Genomic DNA, 25199 nt, shown 5'->3' with positions numbered 1-25199 from the left:
AAACACTTTTTCATATATATATATATATATATATATATGGGTAATTATTTTATACATATAAGAAGATAAAAATTTTACAACTCAATTTTAATAATTGAATTTTTATGTATTAAAAAACACATATAACTAAAAATTAGTGCAGTTTAATATGAGGAAAAAATACTTTTACTTTTGCTATAAAAATATTTTCCTATAACATTCACATAAAAATGGATGAATTTTATTAATATTTTCTCTTTATATTGAAATCCACTTATTTATGTGAGTGAGACTGAAAATATATTTACAATAAAAATAAAAATATTAAACCCTAAATATAAATAGAATCAATAATTCTAGAATATAACTTACATTGTCATATATATTTATATATATATATTATATTAATAGAAAAGTAATTTCAAAATATTTTTCCTGACAAACTAGAAATAAAATGATTTTCTGCTTCTCAATGAGATAATTTTATTTGTTTCCCAGTGACATAATAATATTAAATCTATTTAAGTATAAGATTTAATATTTCTTTATGGGTCTCAATAAATTTCAATAACTTTCTTTCTTTTTATTATTATAACAAGAGTCACTCAATTTTACCTAAGAAAGTTCAGACTTCAGACATACTAGTTTTCCCATATATATGTACTTTTGTATATGCATAGTAATTTCATTATTGGGAACTATGGGTTGTTACAGAATTCAGCTAGTGGCCATAGTCTCATTCATGCTTTTGCTTCCAAATGCACAAGGGTGGGGAGATGATGGACATGCCATTGTTTGTAAGATTGCCCAGGTACCTATCTAGTTGTCTTTCTCTGTCACTCTCTATATTTCCTGTGTTTGAATATGCAATTGTGACATTCTTTTTTCTCTTTCTTTCACTTTTGAACAAATAGGCTCGCCTCAGCGATGCAGCTGCTAAGGCTGTGAAAAAACTGCTGCCAAAATCCGCAGAAAATGACTTGTCAAGCAAGTGTTCATGGGCAGATCATGTCAAGTTTATCTTTCCCTGGTCATCTGCTTTGCACTTTGCTGATACTCCTGATAATGTTTGCAGTTACCAGAATAAAAGTATTTTACTTTCTCATTCCTTTCTCATCTCTTCATAGTCCTTACAAGAGTTTGATTTGAGATTTATTCTTTGCTCTTGATCCGTACCACTTTTGTTTTGTAAAATATAGTTTGGCTTATGCTATTTGGATCGAGACCATAAATACCAACACATAGAATTTGCATATATAATTAATAAACTACCGGTGTTTATTGTTTTATGGTTCAGAGATCTAGTGAACTACTTTATAAAATGATGTTAATAGCATGTTGTGCTACAGAACTGACATGTTGTCTAAACTTTCAGGGGATTGTTTAGATCACAAAACTGGAATTAAAGGGCGATGTGTTGTGGGGGCAATTACCAATTACACCAATCAACTTCTCGACTATGGAAGTGACACTGAATCTAAATGTAAATCTTTGTTTCAAACTAATAACCTCAGTTGTATCCATGCTTTTTCTATTTATCATCTTTGTATACTAAAAACTCTTTTTTGGATATGGTAACATCATGGTATCAGATAACCTCACACAAGCTCTTTTTTTCCTTTCCCATTTTATGGGAGACATCCATCAGGTATGCATCTATACAAGCACCAAATCAACTATATGCTTCAATTTGAATATGCAATGTGGTCAATCATCATATATATTGGTTTTTTGACGTGCTTAATCTGCAGCCTCTACATTGTGGCTTTGTCTCAGACAAGGGAGGCAATACAATAAATGTTCACTGGTACAAAAGGAAGCAAAATCTTCACCATGTGAGTCAAATTCTTAGCTACATCAACTAGACAACAATTTGATCTATCTCACTCTCCACTATCTAATTGCATACCATGTAAAGGTTTGGGATGATAGCATTATTGAGACAGAAGTTGAAAGATTCCATGACTCTGACATTGGCGATTTCGTTGATGCAATTGAACAGAATATTACGGTATTATATGCACTATGCAGCATCTTTTATTATAATCAATATAAGGAATTGCCTACCAAAATTTGATGTTTTCTTCAATTTTCTTTTTCCTTTTTCTGAATAAACAGAAAGTATGGGCTGATCAAGTAGACGAATGGGAGAACTGCAGTTCTGATGACTTCCCATGCCCAGCTATGTATGTTCCATCAGCATCTATTATTAGGATCATTTATTGATTCTTTCACTACTAGTTCAGTTCAAAGAATAGTTCTAATGGAATTATATTTTAATTTGTTTTCTGATATTTCATTTTTGATACTTTTTCTATCAATCCATGTTTGGATATGCTTAATTTTTAGGAAGAATATAAATATGTATATATATATTATAAATTATCTCGCTAAGATTTTGATTGTAAATTATTTTAAACACAAAATAAACTAATACTAGTATCAAAAAATTCTCTAGCATGTACAAATGTTATTCTCCTCTGTTCCTGAGAATAGTGGCTTCCATCTTATTGATTTAAATCCCAAAAACTTTTAGCTAGAAAAATTCTAGTAGCTGCTTCTTTAGTAGTCTCTATGTTATACAAAATGTGCATATGCTTAACTGGGGTTAATTTTTGTAGATATGCATCTGAAAGTAGCGAAGATGCGTGTAAATGGGCATATAAAGATGCCAGTGAAGGTTCAGCACTAGAAGGTAAGCCATAAGAACTCTGATAGATAAGACATTTTTCTTTTTCCTTTTTCTCATTGTATAACGAAAATTGTGCTATGCAGATGATTACTTCCTGTCACGTTTCCCAATAGTCAATTTGAGGTTAGCACAAGGAGGAGTTCGATTGGCTGCAACTCTCAACAGTATTTTCGACAAACAGTTGGCAATGTCGATGTGATTTATTGAAAGAGAAAATAGGTCTACAAAAAGAATAAAAGTGTCAACTAATTTGTAACTCGATTAGCACTAGCTGAAGTCTTTTAAGATTTTAGAGAAATGTTGATGTTAAAATGTTGTAGATCAGATATTAGAGATCCAGGTTTTATTGTTTCAAATACCCGTTTTCAACAAGTACACTATCTAGAAGAGATCTTATCCTAAATTAGTCATTATAATACCCGTTATGAACCAGCTACATATGTCTACATACGTGAACTCTTAGGGATCGTTTGGCGGACAAGATAGGATAATGGTAGGATATGATATGAGGTTGATAAAGGTAGGATATGATATGAGGCTGATAAGTCTATATCATGTCCTGTGTTTGATGAGCACTTGATTAGCAATATGATAAGATTATGTAGAAAGAGAAAGGAGATAGAAAAAATAAAATATAATGCAATAAATACAAATATATTGGGTAGCGTGGGTATTTATTGAGTATCCAATATTGATATCCTATCATATTGAATCCTAACCCAGCTCTTCCCATAGGATAAGAAATCATGCATTGGATAGGATAAAATGAGACAATAGGATAAGCTAATCATATTCTATTGACCCACCAAACAAGAGATAAAATAAGATATGATAAGCTATCCTATCATATCTTCTTTATCAGGTGCTCCAAACAGGTCCTTATATTCTTAAAGTGAGACTAATATTGACTTATTACATTGAATCTTACTCTCTTAGCTTATGTAGCACCGATACTGACACGAGACACGTAACACGATACGACACAACACTTCGACACGTTAATTCTTGTTAGACTTCGACACGTTAGGACACATTTTGATATTAAATAATATTTTTAATTCATGTAGTATATATTATATTTAATATTCAATAATTTAACAAAAAAATGTATCTAAACTTATAATATTCATAAATTTTGTAAAGAAACATAAGAAATCTCAAATATTTATATTAAACTCAATACAATGATAATCGTAATCTAACGAATTTAATAGTTGGAACTAAAAACTCACGCAACTTAACCTTTGAATCTTTTTTTGAATTTCTATAACGCGTGTTGAAGTGTCGGAGGAGTGTCGGAGTATCCGAGAGTGTCAAAAAATGTCAGACATGATATGTCAGGATTTTTTTTGAAATATCGGTGCTTCGTAGCTCCTGGCACACGTATCTTATGCACAAGACGGTGCTGCTTGTCTCACACCTAGTGAGGCTCAATAAAGACAAAAAATGCGTAAGACTATTTCATCGTTAGAGAATTTTCTGCACTTATAAAAATCCCTCATAGCTGTTGAGGAGATACCTTTTGCAGGATCACTCTCCGAAGACAACACAGCCACAGTGTCTTGCACATTTTCCTGATTCTCAGCCTTTGCTTGAGACCTACTTGCATGACTCTCTTATTAAGCTTAGGTCTATACCTCTACCTCACTAAATCAATGTTAAATTAATATAATTCACCCCTAGAGAAAAACAATCCTAAATCTACTACAGAAACAATTCAATACCCTAAGTCTTATACTCTGCCTAACTTAAGGGTTAGGGTGCCTTTATAGGTGCACCACCCTAGTGAATTGCGATAGGAATCACTGCACTATGAGGACCCATTCACAATAGTGAGACCCAAGTAATAAATTTAGATTTTGACTCAGTTCAAATTTCCTTGTTTGAACTGTGTGTCAAACATAAAATATAAAGAAACATGTGCGAGAATCATTTCTCTTTTCATATTATAAACGCCATTACGAATTTGAAGAGAGAACCCAAATTATTTTAATAAAGAAAACTAGAGTTACTTTTGTTTGCATTCACATGCTTCCTTGTGTTCTGCATTATAGAGATATTATTGGTTCAATAAAGCGAGCCTAATTAAGGCTCAACGTCCAACGTATAATCCGGCCTAATCTTTATTCAATACTAGTCTCATTGAAGGGGTTATTTTCAACAACCAACAAAAATCAAATCTAACAGGTTTTAGTCAAAGTATTTTGTACCATCATTCTATTTTTAAATCAAAGCTATCACATCCAATTTTGAGTATGCCACCCCATATTATCTTCAGTTAGCTGCATCTGCTCACGTGCTACGTAAAGTGAACTTTATAAGATTAACACTATTTGTCTTTTGGGAGCAAGTGGGTTAACGTTGTTACCTGAATAGATAGGTTAAGATCAAGAACCATTCAGCGAACTTAAAAAAATATTATATTATTAACCAACAAACTATATCTTCAATATTTTAAAGACTCCTGCAATGGAGACTAAAGATGCTCCGAAAGTGCACCGTACTTCACAGGAAATGTGTAATGGGATAAGATTCTTTCAATGGAAGGTCAAAAATCGACAATTTGCACAATACACAAATAGAAAATGAAAAAGAAAAAAGAGAGAGAAAATTGATATAGTCATTTATCTTAATTTATCCAATATAGATTACGTCTAGCTTATCTGTACTATAATTATCTAATCGCTACTCATTACAAGTCTCTCGGTTTATAAGAGAATATAAATAGAATTTAAAAAACCTTAACAATAACTATTTATGGTCTCAAACCCAAACAAATTACTAAGAAAAATGAAAATTACAATAAATCAAAAGTTCACAAAAGTAACATGCCTCTACGAGGCCATGGGCGCTACCCCTTGTACCACCACTGAGGCGGCTCTCCCGAACCTCGACCACTCACCTAGGAGCAAAACCTCATTTGCTTTTTTGCTAACCTGCCAACAAAGACTCTAATCAACATGTGAAATTTAAGCCATATCCAACAACATGTACCATTCTGTTACACTTTATTTCATATATAACAATCACCAAGTTATAATAATGGGTTAAAACTTTCCTGCAACACTAACAAAAAAAAAAATATGGACTCCATGAAAGTTTAGAAAAAAAAAAAATTGACAGCGAGGGCTCTTATGTGTGCAGGAATGGCTAGAATTCTTCAGTTAAAGGATAATTTCAATGCCCTATAATAATACACTTAGTTGTCTTTGTTAATTAAATAATCAATGTTTCCATGACTAGAAATTATGTCAAAAAAATTGAGGAATGAAATCCACATACAGCAAAGTAAAACGCTATAGTTAGCAGCTAAAAACACCACCGGTAATCCATTTGAGAATTTATTTGATCGGAGATTTCCTTTGTATAACGTTTCAATTCTTCACTTAGATCACATCGTGGCATATTATTAAACAACTTAGGCATCAATGTCCAACAGAACACTTACGGATACAAAGTCAAAATAATTCTTTAAACCCTCTTCTCTCTCTCACCAAGTGACAAACTACGACAAAGTCAAAAAGGGCCAAGGATTCAGGGGGGGAAAGAAAAAACGAAAAGTCCATTTGTTGTTCTTTTCTGAGCATCAAGAAACCAAACAGTATTATTCCTATGGTTGTAGTTTAAAACCACGATTCTTTCTTTTGATAGAAATAATATAATGGATTCTCCATTACAGAGCTGTATTACCTCCTTCCTCACCCACAAGACAAATGAAGGCAAGTAAAGAAACAATTACCTTTCTGAATGTTCTATTAACCAAGAAACTAAGTTCATCTGGAAACTGAACTACCTAAAGAGTCCCCATTTCAATAAATTCTACAATTTTAGACTTCATCTCTGCCGGAATTCGAACAGGACGATAGTTTTTGTCAAGCCACACAGCTGTGGCCTTGGCTTCCAAAATAGGCTGCCAATCAAATTCACCAAATATCAACAAATATCCTCAAAGATAGTAAAAGAATAAACTGTAAGTGATGGAGATAGACCTCTTGGTTTGGCAGCTTACAGATGAAGTGATCAAAGTAAAAACGAGCAGCTGAAGCACCAGAAATCCTAACCTTTACAACAAATTTGTCTCCACTCTGGTTGCATGTTCTTAAAATGAGAACAAATATTGGCAAACAGAACCATCTTATACAAGACATCATATCCTTTTAGTTTACTACCATGTAACAGGAGGTTATGTACACTATATCCTAACAAACAGAAATGAGCAACAAAATTGGAGAGGCTTACTCTTAGAGGCGCAAGGAATTTGATTGATAATTCTGACACTGCCAATGCACCACCACTGCGAGCCACAGCATCACAATTAATACCAATGCTTTCGAAGAGTTCATGACGACCTTATGAAGATATTTATAGCCAAGCGATCAGTTTATACAAGTAATATAGAAAGCATGCATTTTTGTTAGAAAAGTCTAATATAAAACCGTAAGAACTTTTAGGTGAGATAGTTGTTTAATATAATATAAGAGCCTGTGATCAAGTGGTCACGCATTTGATCCTCACTGCTCCTCATTCTTCTAATAAAAATTTAATTGTGGAATTTCTTAAACACAAGTAGGTAGATTTGTGCATCATCCACTCTTCAAGCCCAATAGGCTCTTGTGTGAGAGGGTATGTTAGAAAAGTCTAATACAAAACCATTAAAGTGACCTTCACTTGACAGCTTGAGCTTTAAGTGGGATGGTTGTTTACTAATTTTAATTGCCATAAAAATGTACAAGGATAGTTAATAAATTTTGTAGACCATTCAACTCAATAGAGTTCAATTCAGTATCCGGTCAAGTGTCAACTCCCTGCTTAAACAAGTTCAAATTAACAGAACAGAGATCAAGATAAAGGGGAAAATATTTCCAAGCATACACAAGATAAGAAAAAATGTGAAGAAACTACCAGTATGAAGAACCATTAGATTTGCATCTAAATCTGAATAGAAAAGTTTAGACCTGATCCTGCAAAATTCCTAAGGTATTTTTTCGTATGTATATAGGATGCAGAAAGGCGAGTGAATTTTTGAACGAGTAAATGATTGTTTACTAGACATCACCCATAGTTCCATACTGCAAATAGTCTTGCACTGGCAACAACTCCCTTGAGCCAGGTTCCATGGGTAGTTTCTTCCCAATTTATGAAATAAATGCTTGGATTGAAAGGTTAGTAGAGAAAATCTAAGTTCCACCAATATGCACAAATGCAAGAGGTTATTCCAGTAAATTTCTACTTTTTATCGAATGTACATAACTACATATTATATGTCTTCTCCATTCAAGTATACCTGTGTATATATTAAAGAAGAGACCTTTTTATGCTGAGTAAAGACACAAGTCATACTACCTAACAATTGTTGATCTAGTGGCGACCTAGCTAGACCCCAGGATTTGACCTACTCAAAAGGACTATAGTGGGTTCGATTCCTGAGAGCTACAATTTCTGAGGAGGGTGGAGAGGTTCAAACCCAAAACCGGATTAGTTGAGCCTGTTAAGGATTCAGACACTGGTTGGTATCTACCAAAAAAAAAAAAAGACATAAATAATACTCACTTCCTAAATGAGATAGGTTTCACTCTAAACGGATAATACGTCGAGAGCTTATTATCAGTTTAAATTTGTAATTTGAATCTCCTATCCTATTTGTCTGTCTGAGTGCTTCTCCATCCCTGCATTTTCTCTCAGGCTCTGCACTACTCATTTTCAGAGCTCCATTTTCCCCTTCTTCAAAAGCATCCATTTCACATGATCTAATGCTTATCTCTGATTATCAGGGACCATTTTTTGTGTACAATCATTAGGAAACCTCGGAGTGGGTATTCTGAAAACAAAGATTTTTTATTTGGGTGGTATTCTGAATCCCTTCATCCTATTCATTCTCCGAAATTCGATCTCAAACCCGATTAAGGCCTTCACAATCTTTGAACTTCAAGGTTGAAACCTTTTTTGTCTTTGATTTTGTTCTATTCATTTGCACTTTCTTCTAACAACTCCTTGTTCAAATTTCAATTCAGCCTTTCAGGTCTCATTTATGAAGAGTTTTTTCTCTGACTTTTCTGATCTACCAGAGGTAACAGAGTCAGAGCTATTTCCATTTATATCTCTCCCAATTCTGGGGACTCAATCTTGGATGTGGTCATTTCTGTAATTTCTTTTCTCTTTTAGTTCTTCTCATCCACCAGAAAAAACCCATAATCACTATTCCGGAGTTAGTAATACTGAAAACAAATACCAGATTCTCTGGTTTCTATCAATTCTTATCAAGTATATTTTCAGGTTCCTAACACTATGTTTTCTCTCTTGCTATTTCTCCTTCTCGATTACCAATTTATCTTTTTCTTATAGCCTAACAAATGTTCATCTGCATGCATGAAGGTTCGTTTCTCACAAAGTCTGACTACTTTCTGTTTATGGAGTTCACGGTACTTTTAATATTGCATATTAACAGGGAGAATTGTTCTTTTGGCTAGAGGCAAATCTGGCGAATATGCATCGAACTGCATACGTGACTTCTGATGCTTTTGACTGGATACTGAAATACTGCTTTAGTTATTTTTTAATGTATGTTCTGATTCCAAGTTTAGATTCCTTTTCAATTGTATTCCTTCTTTATATGGCTATTGAGTCAATTTATCAAAAAATAAAATAAGAAAGATCATAAAAATTTAATCTTATGCTTGTGCTGTCTGATTTTGTTATTTTACATTCATGATTCTTTTCATGCTGATTATCTTGAATCTGACAATTCTAAATTCAAGTCAAAGTTATTCAAGAATATAAATCAAAATATAAAGTTCTATCTAAACAAAAGGATTAAAATCTCAAACAACGACCATGCAAAAATCACCAACTCATCACATTAGAGCCATCCACAATATGCCATGTCAAAATTCGGTTTTCATTTGAAGTTGTGAACACTTCAAAATTAACATCAATTCTCAAACATCATTTACAAGAGACATACATATATAAAACATTTTTTTCCTATCACATCATCTCAAAAAAGTTATCTTAAAAGAAAACATTCAAGTAACGGTAACAGTTCATCTACTGAAAATATACATGTACCAGCTCATGAGGTCTCACCATGCTGGCAATAACTTGCATAAATTGCATTGTTGACCACACCATACTGATCCAACTCATAATCGCGGACTTTTAGCTCAACATCAAAGAACGGACTCATTCTGCAAAATGACAAAAGCAAATGAGTGTAACCTGCCTGTTATATCACAAAAAAAGGTGTGATCTTGTAAGAAGAATATTATATATGATCTGAAGATTGAACAAATTGACATTGACATTTCCATGAATTCAACCAAAATACCAATAAACATAGCACTACAATAATATCAAACTAGAAATAAGTAGTCCTTCCAAAACTTCTCAAGCTTTTCTATACACAGAAGCAAAAAGAAGTTCAAAAAAAGCCAATGTAAAATTCTTTCATCCAGAGTTAGTCTGGTACAATATACGAAGCAGGTAGTACTACACAAACAAATTGTTTTTAATTTTTAATTTTTTATCTCACTTTTTAAATAATAATAATAGTAATTTAGATAATAAAAAAATTAAAGAGAGAAGATTGAATGTAAATTGCATATATCAGGGAAAGCCAACAAGATTAATAAAACTTGTATGTGACCCATCAATTGCACAAAATGAAGACCCAATTCCAAGTTCCCAACTTTAAAATCACAAGGAAAATTGATAAGAATGAAAATTGAAACACAAACAAGGGATGAGTGGGGAAATTGCAAGTACCCTTTGCCCCTACTGAGATCGAAGATTGGTGAAGTGGCGCTGGCACTCACCGGGAGAACTGATCGGAGCGCCGGTGGATTTAGCGGTCGGCGGGGAAACGGAAAAGAGGGAGATTGGGGCGTGAGATGAAACGACGTAGCATTGAGGAATAATGGTGAAGGCAACACCGACATAGAAGAGTGGTTGGAGCAAGGAAATGAAAATGGGTGCAACATTTTTTATCTGTGGGCGTTCAAACCCATGCAACTAACTGCTTTTAAACTAATATTATGCTCCTCGTTCGCTCCTGAACGACCTTAGTTTGCTGTCCATCGACCTCGTACCTCTTCGAATGCTCGCAATAGCCACGATCCTTCGTCGTCATTAAGGTGTCTGGTATGTAACGATTCGTACGATTGGTTTTTCCATTTCTTAAGAATTGACGTGTATTTAATTTTGGATGATGAGTTATATTTATAATTTTTTTTTTCATACAATTTTTCATAATTATTTTATGATTATTGAATCAAAATTAAATTAATAATTATAAAAATATTAAACAAAATTTATTGATTTGATTTTGATAACCACTATAAATGATTATAAGAGAAAAAAATGTTGTAAGTATATCTTTCTTATTGTTTGATAATAATAGGTTACTTGTTTAATCTGTAAATTTTTTAATTTAATATTCATGATAATAATTTTTTTTAGAGTTTAAAATTTCTTATGTGATAGGAGAGAAAATTATATTCTATATATGTATAAATTATAGTCTATATAAGGGGAAGAGAAAGAAAGACAAATTAAACTTTACATACTTTAAAATATATGTAGAAAATAATTTTATCTCCTGTAATATAATATATATTTTTTTAAAAATTATGTAATATGAAAATATTTGATAGATACTTTTTTTTGGTAAAATATTTTTTTTTTGGATAACAGTAAACTATTTGATAGACTCTTTAATGTATAACTTGCTGTTTAAAAAGAATTAGTATGAAATAAATCCATATAGATATATTTATAATCTTATAAAATATAACAAAAAATTCGTACTAAAGTCTTATAATTATATGACTTAATTTTTTATTATTTATTTATATAATATTTAAATATACTTTTAATTTTATATACCTATAAGTCATTATATTTATTTAACATGTTGAGCGAATTTTTTTAAAAGTATATAGAAAATTTTTCAACCGGTCATCATTAATTTGTAGTGTTCTTATTATGCTTGATGGGAAGTCTAGAGAATAATAATACACGGCAAATGTGGACATCTTTTCGGAACAGTGACTATAATGTCACTTTTGTGGCAATTTTTTTTTTACCAATATGTCACATTAATAGTATTATTTTATAATATGTCACGTGTTTAAGTTTACTACAATAGATAATAAACTTGGTTTGCTGATGTGATGTATTTTTAGTGGCCACCAAATTCGCTACTGGGTGTAGCGAACTATGTGACAATTAATGTCACCTTCTTATTCACCTGCCATGCCACGTGACAGACTCTGAGGAGTTCCCTGCCCATGCCAGCAAACTACGTTCAACGGTAATAAAAAAAAGTAGTCATTCAGCCATGTATCTGAGTGGACAAATTCGCTGGGGTGGGTGGCGAATTTGGTCCAACGGCTACCCAGTCCCAGCCTATATAAACCCCCCTCCCCACCTCTCTCTCTCTCTGTCTTGCACTCTCTCTTCCTCTTTTTCTCTCTCTTACACTTTCTCTCACTCTCTATCTCTCTCAACATCATCTAGGCTAGTATTTATTTATTTATTTATGCATTATTTAACATTAATTGTTTGATATTATTTATTTATAGGATAGAAACCATAGGCTAGAAGATTTTTTAGTTTTATGAGACTCTAAGATAGAAGTCATGTATATTAATGTTATTATATTCCTTTATAGGAACATTAATAAATAGGATAGTTGATGTAATATTTGATAGTTATTAATTAATTTTATGAAGATATTATTACTATGTTTTATCTATTTTATTTTAATATTAATTATTTTATGACTTGACACCTTAGAAGATACATATATATATATATATATATATATATATATATATATATATATTTGTTTTAAAATATAGTATATAGGCCATATGAAATTCTCATTATATTAATGTTATAATATTTTGTGTGAATTATTTTTTATGTTAAAATTAAAATTTTGAATTATGTTAAATTGTTTTTATTGTAATAACTTAGATTTTAGGTCTCTTAGGTTAGAGGACATGTTATTTTTTTTTTGCTTCCCGTAGGATATAGTCCATGTTTATATATTCTTATATTAATTTATATAGATATTAATGTAATATAATTTTTCTATAAATAAATCCACGAAGTAAGGAATCGGATGACACAATGCACTAGACGACGTCCTCTCGAAATCACCATCAACGTCTGTATCCGATGAGTCAATGTCAGGAACAAGATCTTCGTCCATCTCTTCCTTGGAATTGTCCGTACGCCACGTGGGATCATACATGTCATGGGCAGGACTCACATTTGAAGGCATTGTTGGTGGGGGTGATGGTGGGAGGGGGGGTGACATATACCTATCTTTCGGATTGACTAGCGACTCCCTGTTAATGTCGATCGAGTAACTATAAAGGAGGGAATGTTGCTTGCTTGAATGTCCACCAATGTGTAGTTCTACCTACAATTCGATGAATGAAGACTCTCTATCCTCTCGAAATGCGTCTACTACTAATGCTACATTTTCATCCTCGACAACCTCCACAGCAACCCACTGCACCGGGTCACCCAAGGCGCATCTAGCAATCAATCAAGAGAAAGGTTGACCCCGTTGTAATCTCAACTTCATGTATATTATTTGCTTCAGATCATTATATTTGCATTTGGGGCTTATGTAGAACATTTTCATATCTCCTTCAAACACTTGATCGTTCGGTCCAAAATATCTCCCATTGTAATATATAATGGCGATTAAATAATTGTTACTCTCACTCATTATGTTAAATATGAAATACAAAATAGAAGAAATAAGAACATAATGAGGTTCCTTAATAAAAAAAAGGCTCAAGATTTACAAATTGAACGTGGAAGGGGAAGAGGTATAATAGCATTGAGTTCGTTATTATATATAGCGAACTGTAACTGTCGGCAGCTAGTTCGCTAGCCAATGCAGCGAACTTACAAGGTGTTGCCACGTGGCACCTAGTTCCTTGGCCCATACAGCAAACTAGGTGAGCTGCTGCCATATGGCATCTATTTTGCTGGCCCATGCAACGAACTTGCAGAGAGCTGCCACTTGGCACCTAGTTCGCTGGTCCCTGCAGCAAACTAGGTGAGATGCTGCCACATTGCACAACTAGTTAGCTGAAATAGGCAACTGGTCATAGCACAGGGCTATTAGTTGTCACCTAGTTCGCTACACCCAATAGCGAACTTGGTTGCCACCAGAAACACGCCACATAAGCAAACCAAGTTCGCTGCCTACTGTAGCGAACTTGGATGCATGACATATTTGATAACAACATTGTTAGCATGACACATTGGTAAAAAAATGCCACAAAAGTGGCAATCTAGTCATTGTTCCCATCTCCTCACCTAGATACATATTAAAAAGTCAACCTTCCACATGACGAGGGTTAGTGAGCATTTGTTTGAAGGTTCACATAAACCTATAAAGCAAATGAAGCTGATGGGATTATTGGATAAAATATACATCTAAAGAAATTTTTGTCACACAAAATTCATGATTAAATAATGTAGACTAAAGAACAAACCTAATGTCAAAGAATATGTTAAATTGACTAGACATAATGAATAGGATTTAGAGTAGCTGTATCTCTCAATATCTTTATTCAACAAAATATAGCCAAATAAATTAGGGTTTACAATACTCTTAAATAGGTAATGAAAAGGAAAATAACAAAGATTACAAAATTGTAAAGATAAAATAGATAAATAAAATTAAAAATTCAATGTAAACTTCTCTAGAAGCTCAAAAAACATTGAGGCTTATGGCAAAATGATAGCCTTTGCTCAAAAGGCTGATTTGGTCAAATTTGAGCCCATCCCGAAATTGTCACCTGTGTGCATCAAAACCTTTGAAATGGATACATCCATCTATATTCCAATGGACTATCAATTCTTATTTCATGTGCTTAGTGAATTGGGAGATATTCCATGGTGTTCTGTCCTTGAGACAGAGATGTCTAGCTCAATTAGCCTAGTGCGTTAATGTTGGATCTGGTGCCCTCTCCAAGGTATCTATGAAGGAGATACCCTTGAGTCAAGCAGATCACTGTGCACAGAATACTATAACGGCGTTAGCAAATGGGGTGTATGTGTGCGCACAGTGACAGCATAACAATAAGAGAGAGAATATGTGTACATTTAGGGTTTACCTTTGTATTTATAGAGGTTACCTGTAGGTAGTGTGGATGGGCCTTTGGTTCTTACGGTGAGGGTCCAGGCCTGATAGCTATGCTGTCGCATTAGGATTAGTATCCTTGATGGATATCTATCCTTTATTAGCATCAATCCATATCTTGGATTGCCCCCTGTTGGGCTTGCTACTTAATGGGCCCATTATACGGGTCCATAACACATGGAATAAAAGAAGATATATTGGAGGAAATATATGTTGTAACTTGCACAAAATTATTGGGTTTTTATTTTCCATCTCTTGCAACCTATTCAAATGCACATATTTCTGTAATAAAGAGATTGAATTCAGGAAGGGCATTCCAAACATACTTATACAAAGCATTGAATAGAAACAACTGTAAGAAGACATGACTGTTCATCCCAAACACGTTTGTTTCTCATGTATCAACATATCTAGACAAAGTTGAAAAATAACCATCCGGAAACTTAAGACTTTTAATTTGTTCACAAACAACTTGTCTTTGTTGTTTGGTTAATGTGTACCATGCCTTTCGCTTTCCAATAATGCTAATTAGAGATGTACTAAATGAAGACCCGATTGCTTGCAATGGACTTCCAAGTCCCTCATTTCTTTGGTATTATTAGAGATATATATAATATTTTATTTTGGTATGTTTGTTATTTTATATTAGGGTGAGTTGTAGAGTTGTTACAGTCCTCATTCCTTTATATTCTCTTATGTATCCATTTTACTCAATCAATTAAAAATTATTTATTATTTACAAAAAAAATTATTTATTCTCTCTCTTTTACCTTCTAACATGGTATCAGTAGAAAATTTTTATCCTTCATGAATGGAGGTTTCGCTGTCGTCCGTCACTGTTTTTCCTTTTCCTTTCATCGATATTCCTCTCCCTTTCATCTTGTTTTTCATCTTATGGTTTTCCAGATCTACGAGTCATCTTTATTGTCCTAGATATGTGATTTTTTTCATTGTTCTGGGTTTTCTTTCCAACTTTTCCGTCTTCGATTCACTGATTTCTTCTTCCTAAAAAATTATTTCCATGTTTTTTTTAGATTTGGGTCATTTTCATTTTCCAGATCTGTGTTTTTCAATCCCTATGGAATTTTCATTATTGTCGGTTATTCTCTTCAACATTTCTGACGCCATTAGAGCAACCTTCTCTTGTGTTTTGCATCTTCGTTGCAGCTTCTGTCACTATTCTTCAACTTCTTAATCGTATATCTCGATTTCTTCGGCTTATAGGTGTACCTCTATTACACCAACAAGTGATCTGTCACGCTCAACGTTCTCCTCATGATTCCACTACTACTCTAACAGATCTTCTCTTTGGGTCGGATTGAGCTCGGGTTCCAGGTCACGATTTGGTCACATAATACCATATTTCTCTTCAGCGTTATGTGTTTCCTCTACGGCGTGGTTTTGGTCGCACATCTTACTTACCTTGTGTAGTCGATGCTACTTCTAGGTAAATCTGAAGATTCATCTTGTTATTTTACATTTGAAGTTCTGCTTGTGTTGTTTCAATTTCTATGGCTTGTATCTGGCCTCTTGATCTTATTTTTCATTTTGTGGATTTTATCCAAGTCTGATTAGGCTTGTATTTTGTCAATTTGATTTTATTCCTATATATGTCTATGGTGATATTCAAGTCTGATTTGACTTGTATTTGGTTTTGCTATTGTTTGGCTTTATTTTTTCCTCCCATTCAGGGGAGCACTTATCTCGGTTGTTGCCTAGTCCGCGAATTATCCTAGTTATAGTGTCTTAATTGATTTTTATCCCAGTCGGAGCACTGTTATTTTAGGTCGATGTCCATCCCAGCACTTTTTAGCTGATGTCCATTCTAGCACTGTCTCTTCACTAGCTCTTCAAACGTATGGTCATTCCAATTGATTTGCTATGCTATCGATTTCTTCAACTTATGTTTCGTGAAACTTTGTTTTAGTATTCTTTCTTCCCAAGATAGAGTGTTCATGTTATTTACCCTCTATCTTGAGCGGAAGTATTAAAGATATAGATAATATTTTATTTTATTTTATTTAATATATTTATTATTTTATATTAGGAGTTGTAGAGTTGTTACAATCCTCACTCCTTTATATTCTCTCATGTATCTAGTTTACTTAATCAATTAAATAATATTTCTTTTCTCTCTTTTACCTTCTAACAGGTATTGTCATTTGCCTTGTCTTTTGTGTCCATCACTGTAAATAAGATATTGAAGAACACATTCCTCTAAATATACATCATGTCAAGATTGGGTTAGACAAGATGATCATTTCTAATGTGTTAGCTCAGAAAATATACTTCGTTTAGTCTAATTGCACGACTACCCATATTCTTGTAAATTCCATTCTTACTCATATTCCATACTTGGTATTTCCTTTATCCTTTCCTAAACTTCTTCACTACTCAACCTTTGCGGAGGACTTAATGTTCTAACTTTACCCTTCACAAGCTGATTAAGATTCCTCTTAGATGGGGATGCATACTAGAAAAAATCTGTATAGCGACGGAATTGTTATGGAAGTTTCGTCGCTAATTTCATCTTCACTACTACTTTTCGTTACAAATTCCCTCACAAAATCATTTGCGAGGAAATTTACGACAGTAAATAGTAGCGAAGATAAAATTAACGACATAATTTCCATAACAATTCCGTCGCTATACAGATTTTTTTAGTAACAATGATAATCAAACCATGAGGTTTTATGACTATTTTGTGGGCTGAATACCTTACATTGTTCCATAAAAATTGGGAACACACATTTGCCAATTGTATGCCACCCACACAAAATTCCATGGGCTTAAAAGTCATTTATTGCCTATATTAATTCAGCCCTTGTGAAGAAGTTTTGCTTCCTAGATATATCATAAATCACAATTCCAAGATGTCTTAACATCTTCACCTCGTCTATAACAGGCCGCAAATAAACGTCAATCTTTCTTTTTAGGTTGGATAGATTACGAATTATAGCTGATGAGAACTCTTTTCTCATGCACATTCACATCAATTAATTATATGAAATGATAATCACATGCTAATAGGAATATATCCTATTTGTATTGTCACACATGATAAAGACACAAGAACACAATCCCAATCTAGCATTTGAGCAAAATCAAGGCATGTCTCATCAAAGTATTTCTAGACTTCAAAATTAGATGGATGAGAAAGGAATCTGTCTATGATACTCACAATGCCATCTTTACAAAAGCAGTTTATTCTAAACAATACAATCTTTGTATTCTTGAAATAATTAGAATGTACCATATACTTTTTATAACTAATTTCCTCTTTCCATTTTTCATGATGTATTTATACCGTTCTTGTGAACAAAAGTTTTAACGTTTGAAGTTCGAAACTATTGGGTATGGTTCATACTCCGCACACTGATGAGGGCCTTTGTTGGTGAGGTAAGCAGAAAGACAATTAGGGTCCCGTTTTCAGGTGAGCGAGTGGGGGTCCGGGAGGCACCCCAAAACTCGTAGAGGCCAGGTACTATTGTGAGAGTCTGATTTATTGTAATTTTATCTTTTGCTTAGTAGTTTGGGCTTGGGCTCATGAATATCTGTTGTTAGGGTTTTCTAATCCTATTTATATTCTTCTTGTAAACTGGGTGACTTGTAGTACAGATAAGGGATGTAGCCTACATTGGGTGAACTAAGGTGAATTGCCGTGGCAAAATTTTCTCTTTTATTTTTTGATTTGTGTGTAATTGTCGATTTTCAGCAGAAACTTGTATCTTCGTGACAATACAACATACATGTGATATTCAATTTTCTCACATCTTAAGATGTAAAGAACCAATTCAACTAAAAAACTTAAGCTTTTGAGTGAAGTTTCATTAATGATTTTACATATTTCTAAGACGAGTTGATAAACTGATTTCTTTGCGTGGTAAATTTGTTTGTTTTGCAGGTCCCCTCATCTCAGATCTCGCTCACACAACCTCAGATAAGTGACAGAACCACCTTCCTTAGTACCGAAGGAAAAACAAAGCTCAAGTAAGAAATTTCAACAAAGGTTCATAGAATTTGGAAAAAGAAATTAAAGCTAGACAATAGTATGGAAAATTGATATGTATAATAAAAGATAAAGGAGATATTTAGTTTTTGTTGATAAGGCAGCTGATTTTGCTACCCCACCCGCCAACTCCAGATCCTCTTGTACATTTTCCAGTTTGATGTTTCCCCTTGAAATGTCTCCATTTAATAAGTGGTATTTATATTGTAGGACGTTGGTCCACTCCAATTTTATCAAGAATGCAAAGCATTTTCCCTTTAACACTTTAATCTGATGACATAACTCGCATGCCAATATCAATCACATTGATCTAATTAGAGTTGTGTATCCCCAATGTGACTACACAATTTTCAATTTCTGGGACCCAAACTATCATCACCGACAATGTAGAAATTGGACCTTTCATTCTCATTAGTTACAAAACCCACATACAGTCGGTGCCTTCCTAATGTACAAGAAAGGAATTTATCTATGATACTTTTAAGGAAGTTGGACTCTTATATAACTCTTCTGTGGACAGGAGTTCATCAAATTTTCGGCCAGATAAAGCAGAAACTGTCATACCATTATTTGTCAAACGAGATGTGCTTGCCAATAATTTGCCCACTTTTTTTCCCATCAATCCATGAATTGAAAACCAATTCAGGACTTGAAGTTATTGATCATTAGGAAATGAAAATAAATGCAAAAGTTATTGGGTAATCTGCCACCCTCCTACAATTCTTTCTTCTTTTATTTGTGATACATATTGTTTCATTTTCCATTTATCTAAGTAATTTATATGTTTCAAAGGAAGCATTTACTTGTGATACAAGACTTGTCAATGAAGTGAACATGTTGGATTGAAATAGCAGACGACTCCAGCATAACCTTCTGCTATCCTTTCCATCTCATGTATTTCATGGGTGCCGGTATTCCTATGAAAGAGAGATATAATATAAAATCATTAATATGAAGTTCATCTAATAACTTAAACTTTTAGGTTGATTGGTTGTTTACATGATATTAGATTCACGAATTCGATTCTCATCACTCTGTATTCTATTAACAAATAATTAAATATTATAGAGTTTCTTGACATAAGTAAGCGAGATCTATGTATTGTCCACCCTTCAAGTCCAATGAGCTATTGTATGAAGGGTGTGTTAAAAAGATATAATATAAACCCATTAATAGATACCATAACTTTACATGAATCAGTCTTTGAAAATGATGGGATCTTTGTAGTTTTCTTATGAAAGAATATAGAAAAAAGAAAGCATGATACTAAATGATACCTGCATGGTTTCGCTGGCATCCATCTCTAAAGTGGTCAAATCAAAATACATACTCGCTGCTGAAAGCTTCATGGATAGAAACTAAGAAGAGAAAATTTTATGTTCAGTATTTTTAATAGCCAAAATTGGATATCGTGATTAGGACAATAATCTAACCTCAATTTGCTGCTGCAGTGATTGAACATAATCTATTATCACATCTAACATGACTGCCATTCCCATTGCCTGCAAAATCATAAGAGTGGCAACAAATTATGACTACCCAAGCACACATATACTAAAGAAAGAGGTCATGGTAGAAAGGATGATTCGGATAAACCTTATAACACCCTGGAACCAAGTCCTGCAAACACCTCATCTTCTCATTGATTTTCTCTCTTCTCACCTAGCATCAAGCAGAAATACTTTGATATTTAGGATCATCACTAAAGAAATTATTTCCCGCTTTCCTTATTTATTGAATGTCAGAATAGGATGTCTATAATAACTGTTTTACACAATCCAATGAAAACAAGAACAATAAAAAATAAACAAGGGACTCAAAGTTTACCCTTTCTGCTAAACTGTGGCTATCAGTTGCTTGGCCTCTTTTTGCCCTTACAAGGATGACTCCATTTTGTTTCTCTTTAAGCCTGTCATTGTTTCTCTTCCTTTTGTTTCCAACCAGATTCTGAAAAATGCAAACAATAAAACATAAGAAACCAAAAACTCTTGTTGTCTCATATTTCACACCAAACTTTGAAAGTCATAAGCTTCGAAAACAAAAATATGTTTCGAGAGTGGAGAATGTTTCCTAAACCTTATTCTTTTCAGAATAACCAGCTACAGTGTATGGAGGAGAAAAATCCCCTAAGCTTTCTGATGCGAGCATGGTCTCTGCTTGTTCATGATCATATCTGGTAGTGTATGCAGAGGCTGATGAAGGAATCAGTGTGATAGGATTTGCGTGATTCTCAGGCTGAGTAAAGGTCAGAACAGCATGCAGCTTAGGCTGTTGATCCAATAGGTTGTCATTGGAGAAAGGCATGGTGATTTCTTTTTTGGTCAAGGTATGGTTCATGAGTTTGGCTTCTTATGTGGAAAACGTCTAGCTTAGTGAGAGAGGAGAAAGGATCATTCTGATAAAAAAGCCTTCCCTTTCTTTCCATGTATTGTCTTTTTAGATGAATAATTCTAATAACTCAAATTAATTTAAAGAAATAAATTCTAGAAACTACAATAATATACTTGGAATAACAATGATATTGTTATATTTATTGACTAACAATATGTGACTCAGATACATGGAATACAGTTACAGGAGCCTACACTTAGGATTATAATACATATACGCGACACTGTGAAAGTATTATAAAATGCCATATCATTCTCTCCTTTTTTAAAATAATAATAATAATAATAAAGGAAGTAATGAAACATAAAAGTCAATAATTCTGTATATATATATATATCCTTTTTTGTGGACCTACAATAATATGATTTTAGATGACTGGGTACAGATACATTGAAGGCCTTGTCTTTGACAAAATGATTTCTTAGAAAAGACATTCCTAATGATGTAGGATGTTATTGCCACTGCTAGCATTGCTAATGACATGGTTAGCTCTGAACACGTGATAATCTGATTTCCAAGTATGTTTTGATTTTTTCAGAATCCGCAGTTGGTCCTACTACATACCTGAAACTTCAGTTTATGATTGCCCAAGATGCAGTGTACTCTTCCAATAAGTTCTAGAGTGGAGGGTCCAATATAATTTCCTAAGGACCACAAGAACATCCCCAAATGATAAATTTAGAGCAAACTTTTGTTTCTAAGTATATTATTTTTGAAGAAATTGATTTTAGTAGTAATAAGTGAGAGGTGTGAATTGATAATTTATAGTACCAATAGTCCAAGCTAACATTTCTATCAAAATCATCATGCATCCAACTAATTTAAGTGGCACCAGCTTTCTAATTTTAGGCTCTGTTTCAAAAATAGTTTTTTAGTTTTTAAAACAAAAAAAATAAAAAAACTCGTTTGGTAAGGTCTGTTTTGTTAAAAAAAATTTAAAAACTGTAACTGTTTTTTTGTTTTTAGAATCAAATTTAGAGAACATGTCTGAGTTGTTTTTGTTTTATGTTTTGATTTTTAACTTTCAAAATAAAAAAACATAGAAAACAACTGTTTCCATAATTATTCTACAAAATAGTTTTAAGAAAAAAAAAACAAAACACAATCAAACGTACCCTTAATTTCTGATCCATATTGCATTCAGTCTAAATGAAGGGTTTTTTATATTTAACGAATTTAACCGACTTGACACATGCCTGCCCCTTTCTTGTCCCGCAGCGTAATTGGTTTTGGATTAATTGACCTGCTTTGATATGGGTCACAATTTTAAACACAACTTATAAAAAAAATTGTAATGGATTGGGGTGGCCAAATAAACAGACTAAGCTCGTCTTCATTGCTCTCATGAAATGTTACTTTGCCTTTTGTTTTTGGGCCTTATTTTCGCATGTAACAAAAATACTTTGAAGAGAAGCTCCGTGGACTTCTTGTCGCAGTACATAAAATGCAAACATATACTTTCACCAACACTTTATATAGTCATGGAGGGAAAAAAATTAAAATATTACTATTTTAATAAATAATTACGAATATATAGCTGTTTTTAAATTATTTATGGATCTATTGCACTCATTCACGTCTAAAATAAGCATGGTCAAGTCTAAGTTAGACGTGACTCACAAGGTATTCACGCCTAATTTCGGCGTGATTCGTCTGGTGTTGACACGTGGCACAAAAAAGTCAACTTATGAATCATAAAACTTTGAAAAACCATAACTTTTGACTCAGGTTTCCAAATCAGGTAATTTTTTTTTATTCTACATAACTTTTCGAGATCTACGTAATGACACATCATTTGACATATTTTATCTCTCACAAACACAGTTCGAATTGCAATAATGATATTACAAGAGCGTTTAAACCCAGAAGCCTCTGAGTCATGGGTTTGTGATTTAATATAAAAAAATAAATAAAGATTTGGCTTATGATTTAAATTAAAAAAAATCAAATTTTTTAATTTTTAATATAAAAAATAAATAAAGATTTGGTTTGTGATTTAAATTAAAAAAATCAAAAAGATTATTATTAATAAGGAAAATAAAATAAAGATTTGATTGTGATTTAAACTCAAAAATCAATCTGAAAAATTTGAATTAATAAAGAAAATGATTAAATAAATATTTTAAATCTTTAAGGAAGAAGGATTTTATTTTTGAAAACCATTCAGAGGTTACCAGCTTCCAACGAATCCGTATTTCTGTATATTTTAAAATTATTTTTTATTATATTTCTGTATCTTACGATTCGATATGATTCACGATACACGATACGAAAAATCGGCCAAACGATACATGATATGTGTTGCGATTCAACAACCTTGTACACTATTTGTTTTTCAAACACTTTGTAGAAAGTATATATTTTAATATGACATTAAGTATCCTTATTTATAGATGGACTAATCCACTTTGATGCCATCTTTAATTTTAGACTATGACTTAAAAGATAAAGCCTGTATTCACAGTGATAAGAATACAACCAATAGGATAGGGATAAAAGTTCTAGTAGGCAGAAGACTGTGTTTGGTGTTGATTCAAAAAGAACTAAGAGGCTTCTGGGTTTAAACGATCGTATAGTACCATTGTTGCAAATTTGAAATGTGTTTGGGAAAGATAAAATATGTCAAATGAGGTGTCATTGCGTAGATCTCGAAAAGTTATGTGGAAAAAAAATACCTCATTCTGATATCCAAGTCAAAAGTTATGGTCTTATGAAGTTTTACCGTTAAACTGTTAAATTTTTTAATATAAAAAAAATTTAGGCGTGAAGAGTCACGCCTAAATTAGGCGTAAAGGTCTTGTGAGTCATGCCTAACTTAGGCGTGAATAGTCATGCCCAATTTAGACGTGAGTGAGTGTAGTGTATTCGTAATTAGGTTCGAAACATCAACTTATTGGTAATTATTTATTAAAAAAGCAATATTTTAATTTTTTGCCTAGTCATGGAATATTAGCTCAAATCCGGCAAAAAAATTAAAATATTGCTTTTTTAATAAATAATTACCAATAAGTTACTATTTTGAACCTAATTACGAATATACTGCACTTATTCATGCCCAAATTGGACGTGACCATTCACGCCTAAGTTAGGCATGGCTCCCAAGTCCCAAGGCATTCATGCCTAATTTAGGCGTGACTCGTTTGGTGTTGACACGTGGCACAAAAAGTCAACAGTTTAATCATAAAACTTCATAAGGCCATAACTTTTGACTCGGGTATCCGAATCAGATAATTCTTTTTTTGATTTCACATAACTTTTCGAGATTTACGCAATTAAAATTTGATATATTTTATCTCTTATAAACACAATTCAAATTTGCAAAAATGGTACTATAAAGATGACACCAAAGTGGATTAGTCCATCTATAAATAAGGATACTTAATGTCATATTAAAATATATACTTCTTCCAAATGTTTAAAAAAAATGTACAAGGTTATTGAATCACAATACGTATCGTGTATCGTTTGGCCGATTTTTCATATCTGAATCATACTGAATCCTAAGATACAAAAATATAATAAAAAATAATTTAAAAATATAAAACTTTTTTTTGACTTTTATCGAACCGTATTGAAAGTTACATCCTTCTGATTTATGACTTTTTCCTTTAAAACCATTTAAATTATGTATGCCTAAGAGAAAAAATAAATACATTTAAAAGAAAAATAAAAAAAGAATTAATGGGTATAAGAAAAGAAAACTAAACATGAAATCCAATCGTGAACTCTAAAGTTTGAAAACGTCTCTAATACAAACAATGGCAGAGTCTTTATAGTTGGATTCGTTGGAAGCTTATAACCTATGAATGATTTTAAAAAATAAAATCCTTCTTCCTTAGAGATTTAGAATATTTATTTAATTATTTCTTTTATTAATACAGATTTTTCAAATTGATTTTTGAGTTAAATCACAAATCAAATCTTTATTTTGTTTTCCTTATTAATAATAATTTTTTATT

General features: G+C 32.7%; 3 protein-coding genes across 4 annotated transcripts; 1 reads left to right on the top strand and 2 right to left on the bottom strand.

Annotated features, from left to right (window-relative positions):
• The first annotated feature begins 654 nt into the window (after positions 1-654).
• Positions 655-3055, top strand: LOC133304626 (endonuclease 2-like). The gene is made up of 9 exons (XM_061504670.1): positions 655-790; positions 894-1068; positions 1355-1462; positions 1572-1627; positions 1731-1814; positions 1898-1990; positions 2098-2165; positions 2601-2674; positions 2755-3055. Exons 1-9 carry the CDS (start codon positions 680-682, stop codon positions 2868-2870), a joined length of 885 nt encoding a protein of 294 aa, XP_061360654.1. The 5' UTR covers positions 655-679; the 3' UTR covers positions 2871-3055.
• Positions 3056-5315: 2260 nt separating this feature from the next.
• LOC133304625 (acyl-acyl carrier protein thioesterase ATL3, chloroplastic-like) lies at positions 5316-10818 on the bottom strand. 2 transcript variants are annotated; one of them, XR_009750640.1, is made up of 6 exons: positions 10433-10818; positions 9755-9855; positions 6911-7020; positions 6661-6756; positions 6411-6581; positions 5316-5607 (listed from the first exon to the last, which is right to left on the bottom strand). XR_009750640.1 is itself a non-coding variant. In XM_061504669.1 (6 exons), exons 1-5 carry the CDS (start codon positions 10645-10647, stop codon positions 6465-6467), a joined length of 639 nt encoding a protein of 212 aa, XP_061360653.1. In that variant the 5' UTR covers positions 10648-10818; the 3' UTR covers positions 5316-5607. The 2 variants fall into 2 exon arrangements, 1 of the variants encoding a protein (XP_061360653.1); XM_061504669.1 differs by having other exon boundaries at positions 6465-6581.
• Positions 10819-19748: 8930 nt separating this feature from the next.
• LOC133304618 (transcription factor bHLH75-like) lies at positions 19749-21153 on the bottom strand. The gene is made up of 6 exons (XM_061504662.1): positions 20926-21153; positions 20677-20796; positions 20446-20511; positions 20283-20351; positions 20127-20207; positions 19749-19766 (listed from the first exon to the last, which is right to left on the bottom strand). The coding sequence occupies exons 1-6, from the start codon at positions 21151-21153 to the stop codon at positions 19749-19751; spliced, it is 582 nt and encodes a 193-aa protein (XP_061360646.1).
• Between the last annotated feature and the right edge of the window lie 4046 nt (positions 21154-25199).

Source organism: Gastrolobium bilobum, unplaced genomic scaffold (genome assembly GCF_033153095.1).
Source record: "Gastrolobium bilobum isolate Gb01-03AN ecotype WA unplaced genomic scaffold, APGP_CSIRO_Gbil_v1 utg66911, whole genome shotgun sequence".
Lineage (NCBI taxonomy): Eukaryota > Viridiplantae > Streptophyta > Magnoliopsida > Fabales > Fabaceae > Gastrolobium > Gastrolobium bilobum.
This window is presented reverse-complemented; position numbering and strand designations above follow the sequence as displayed.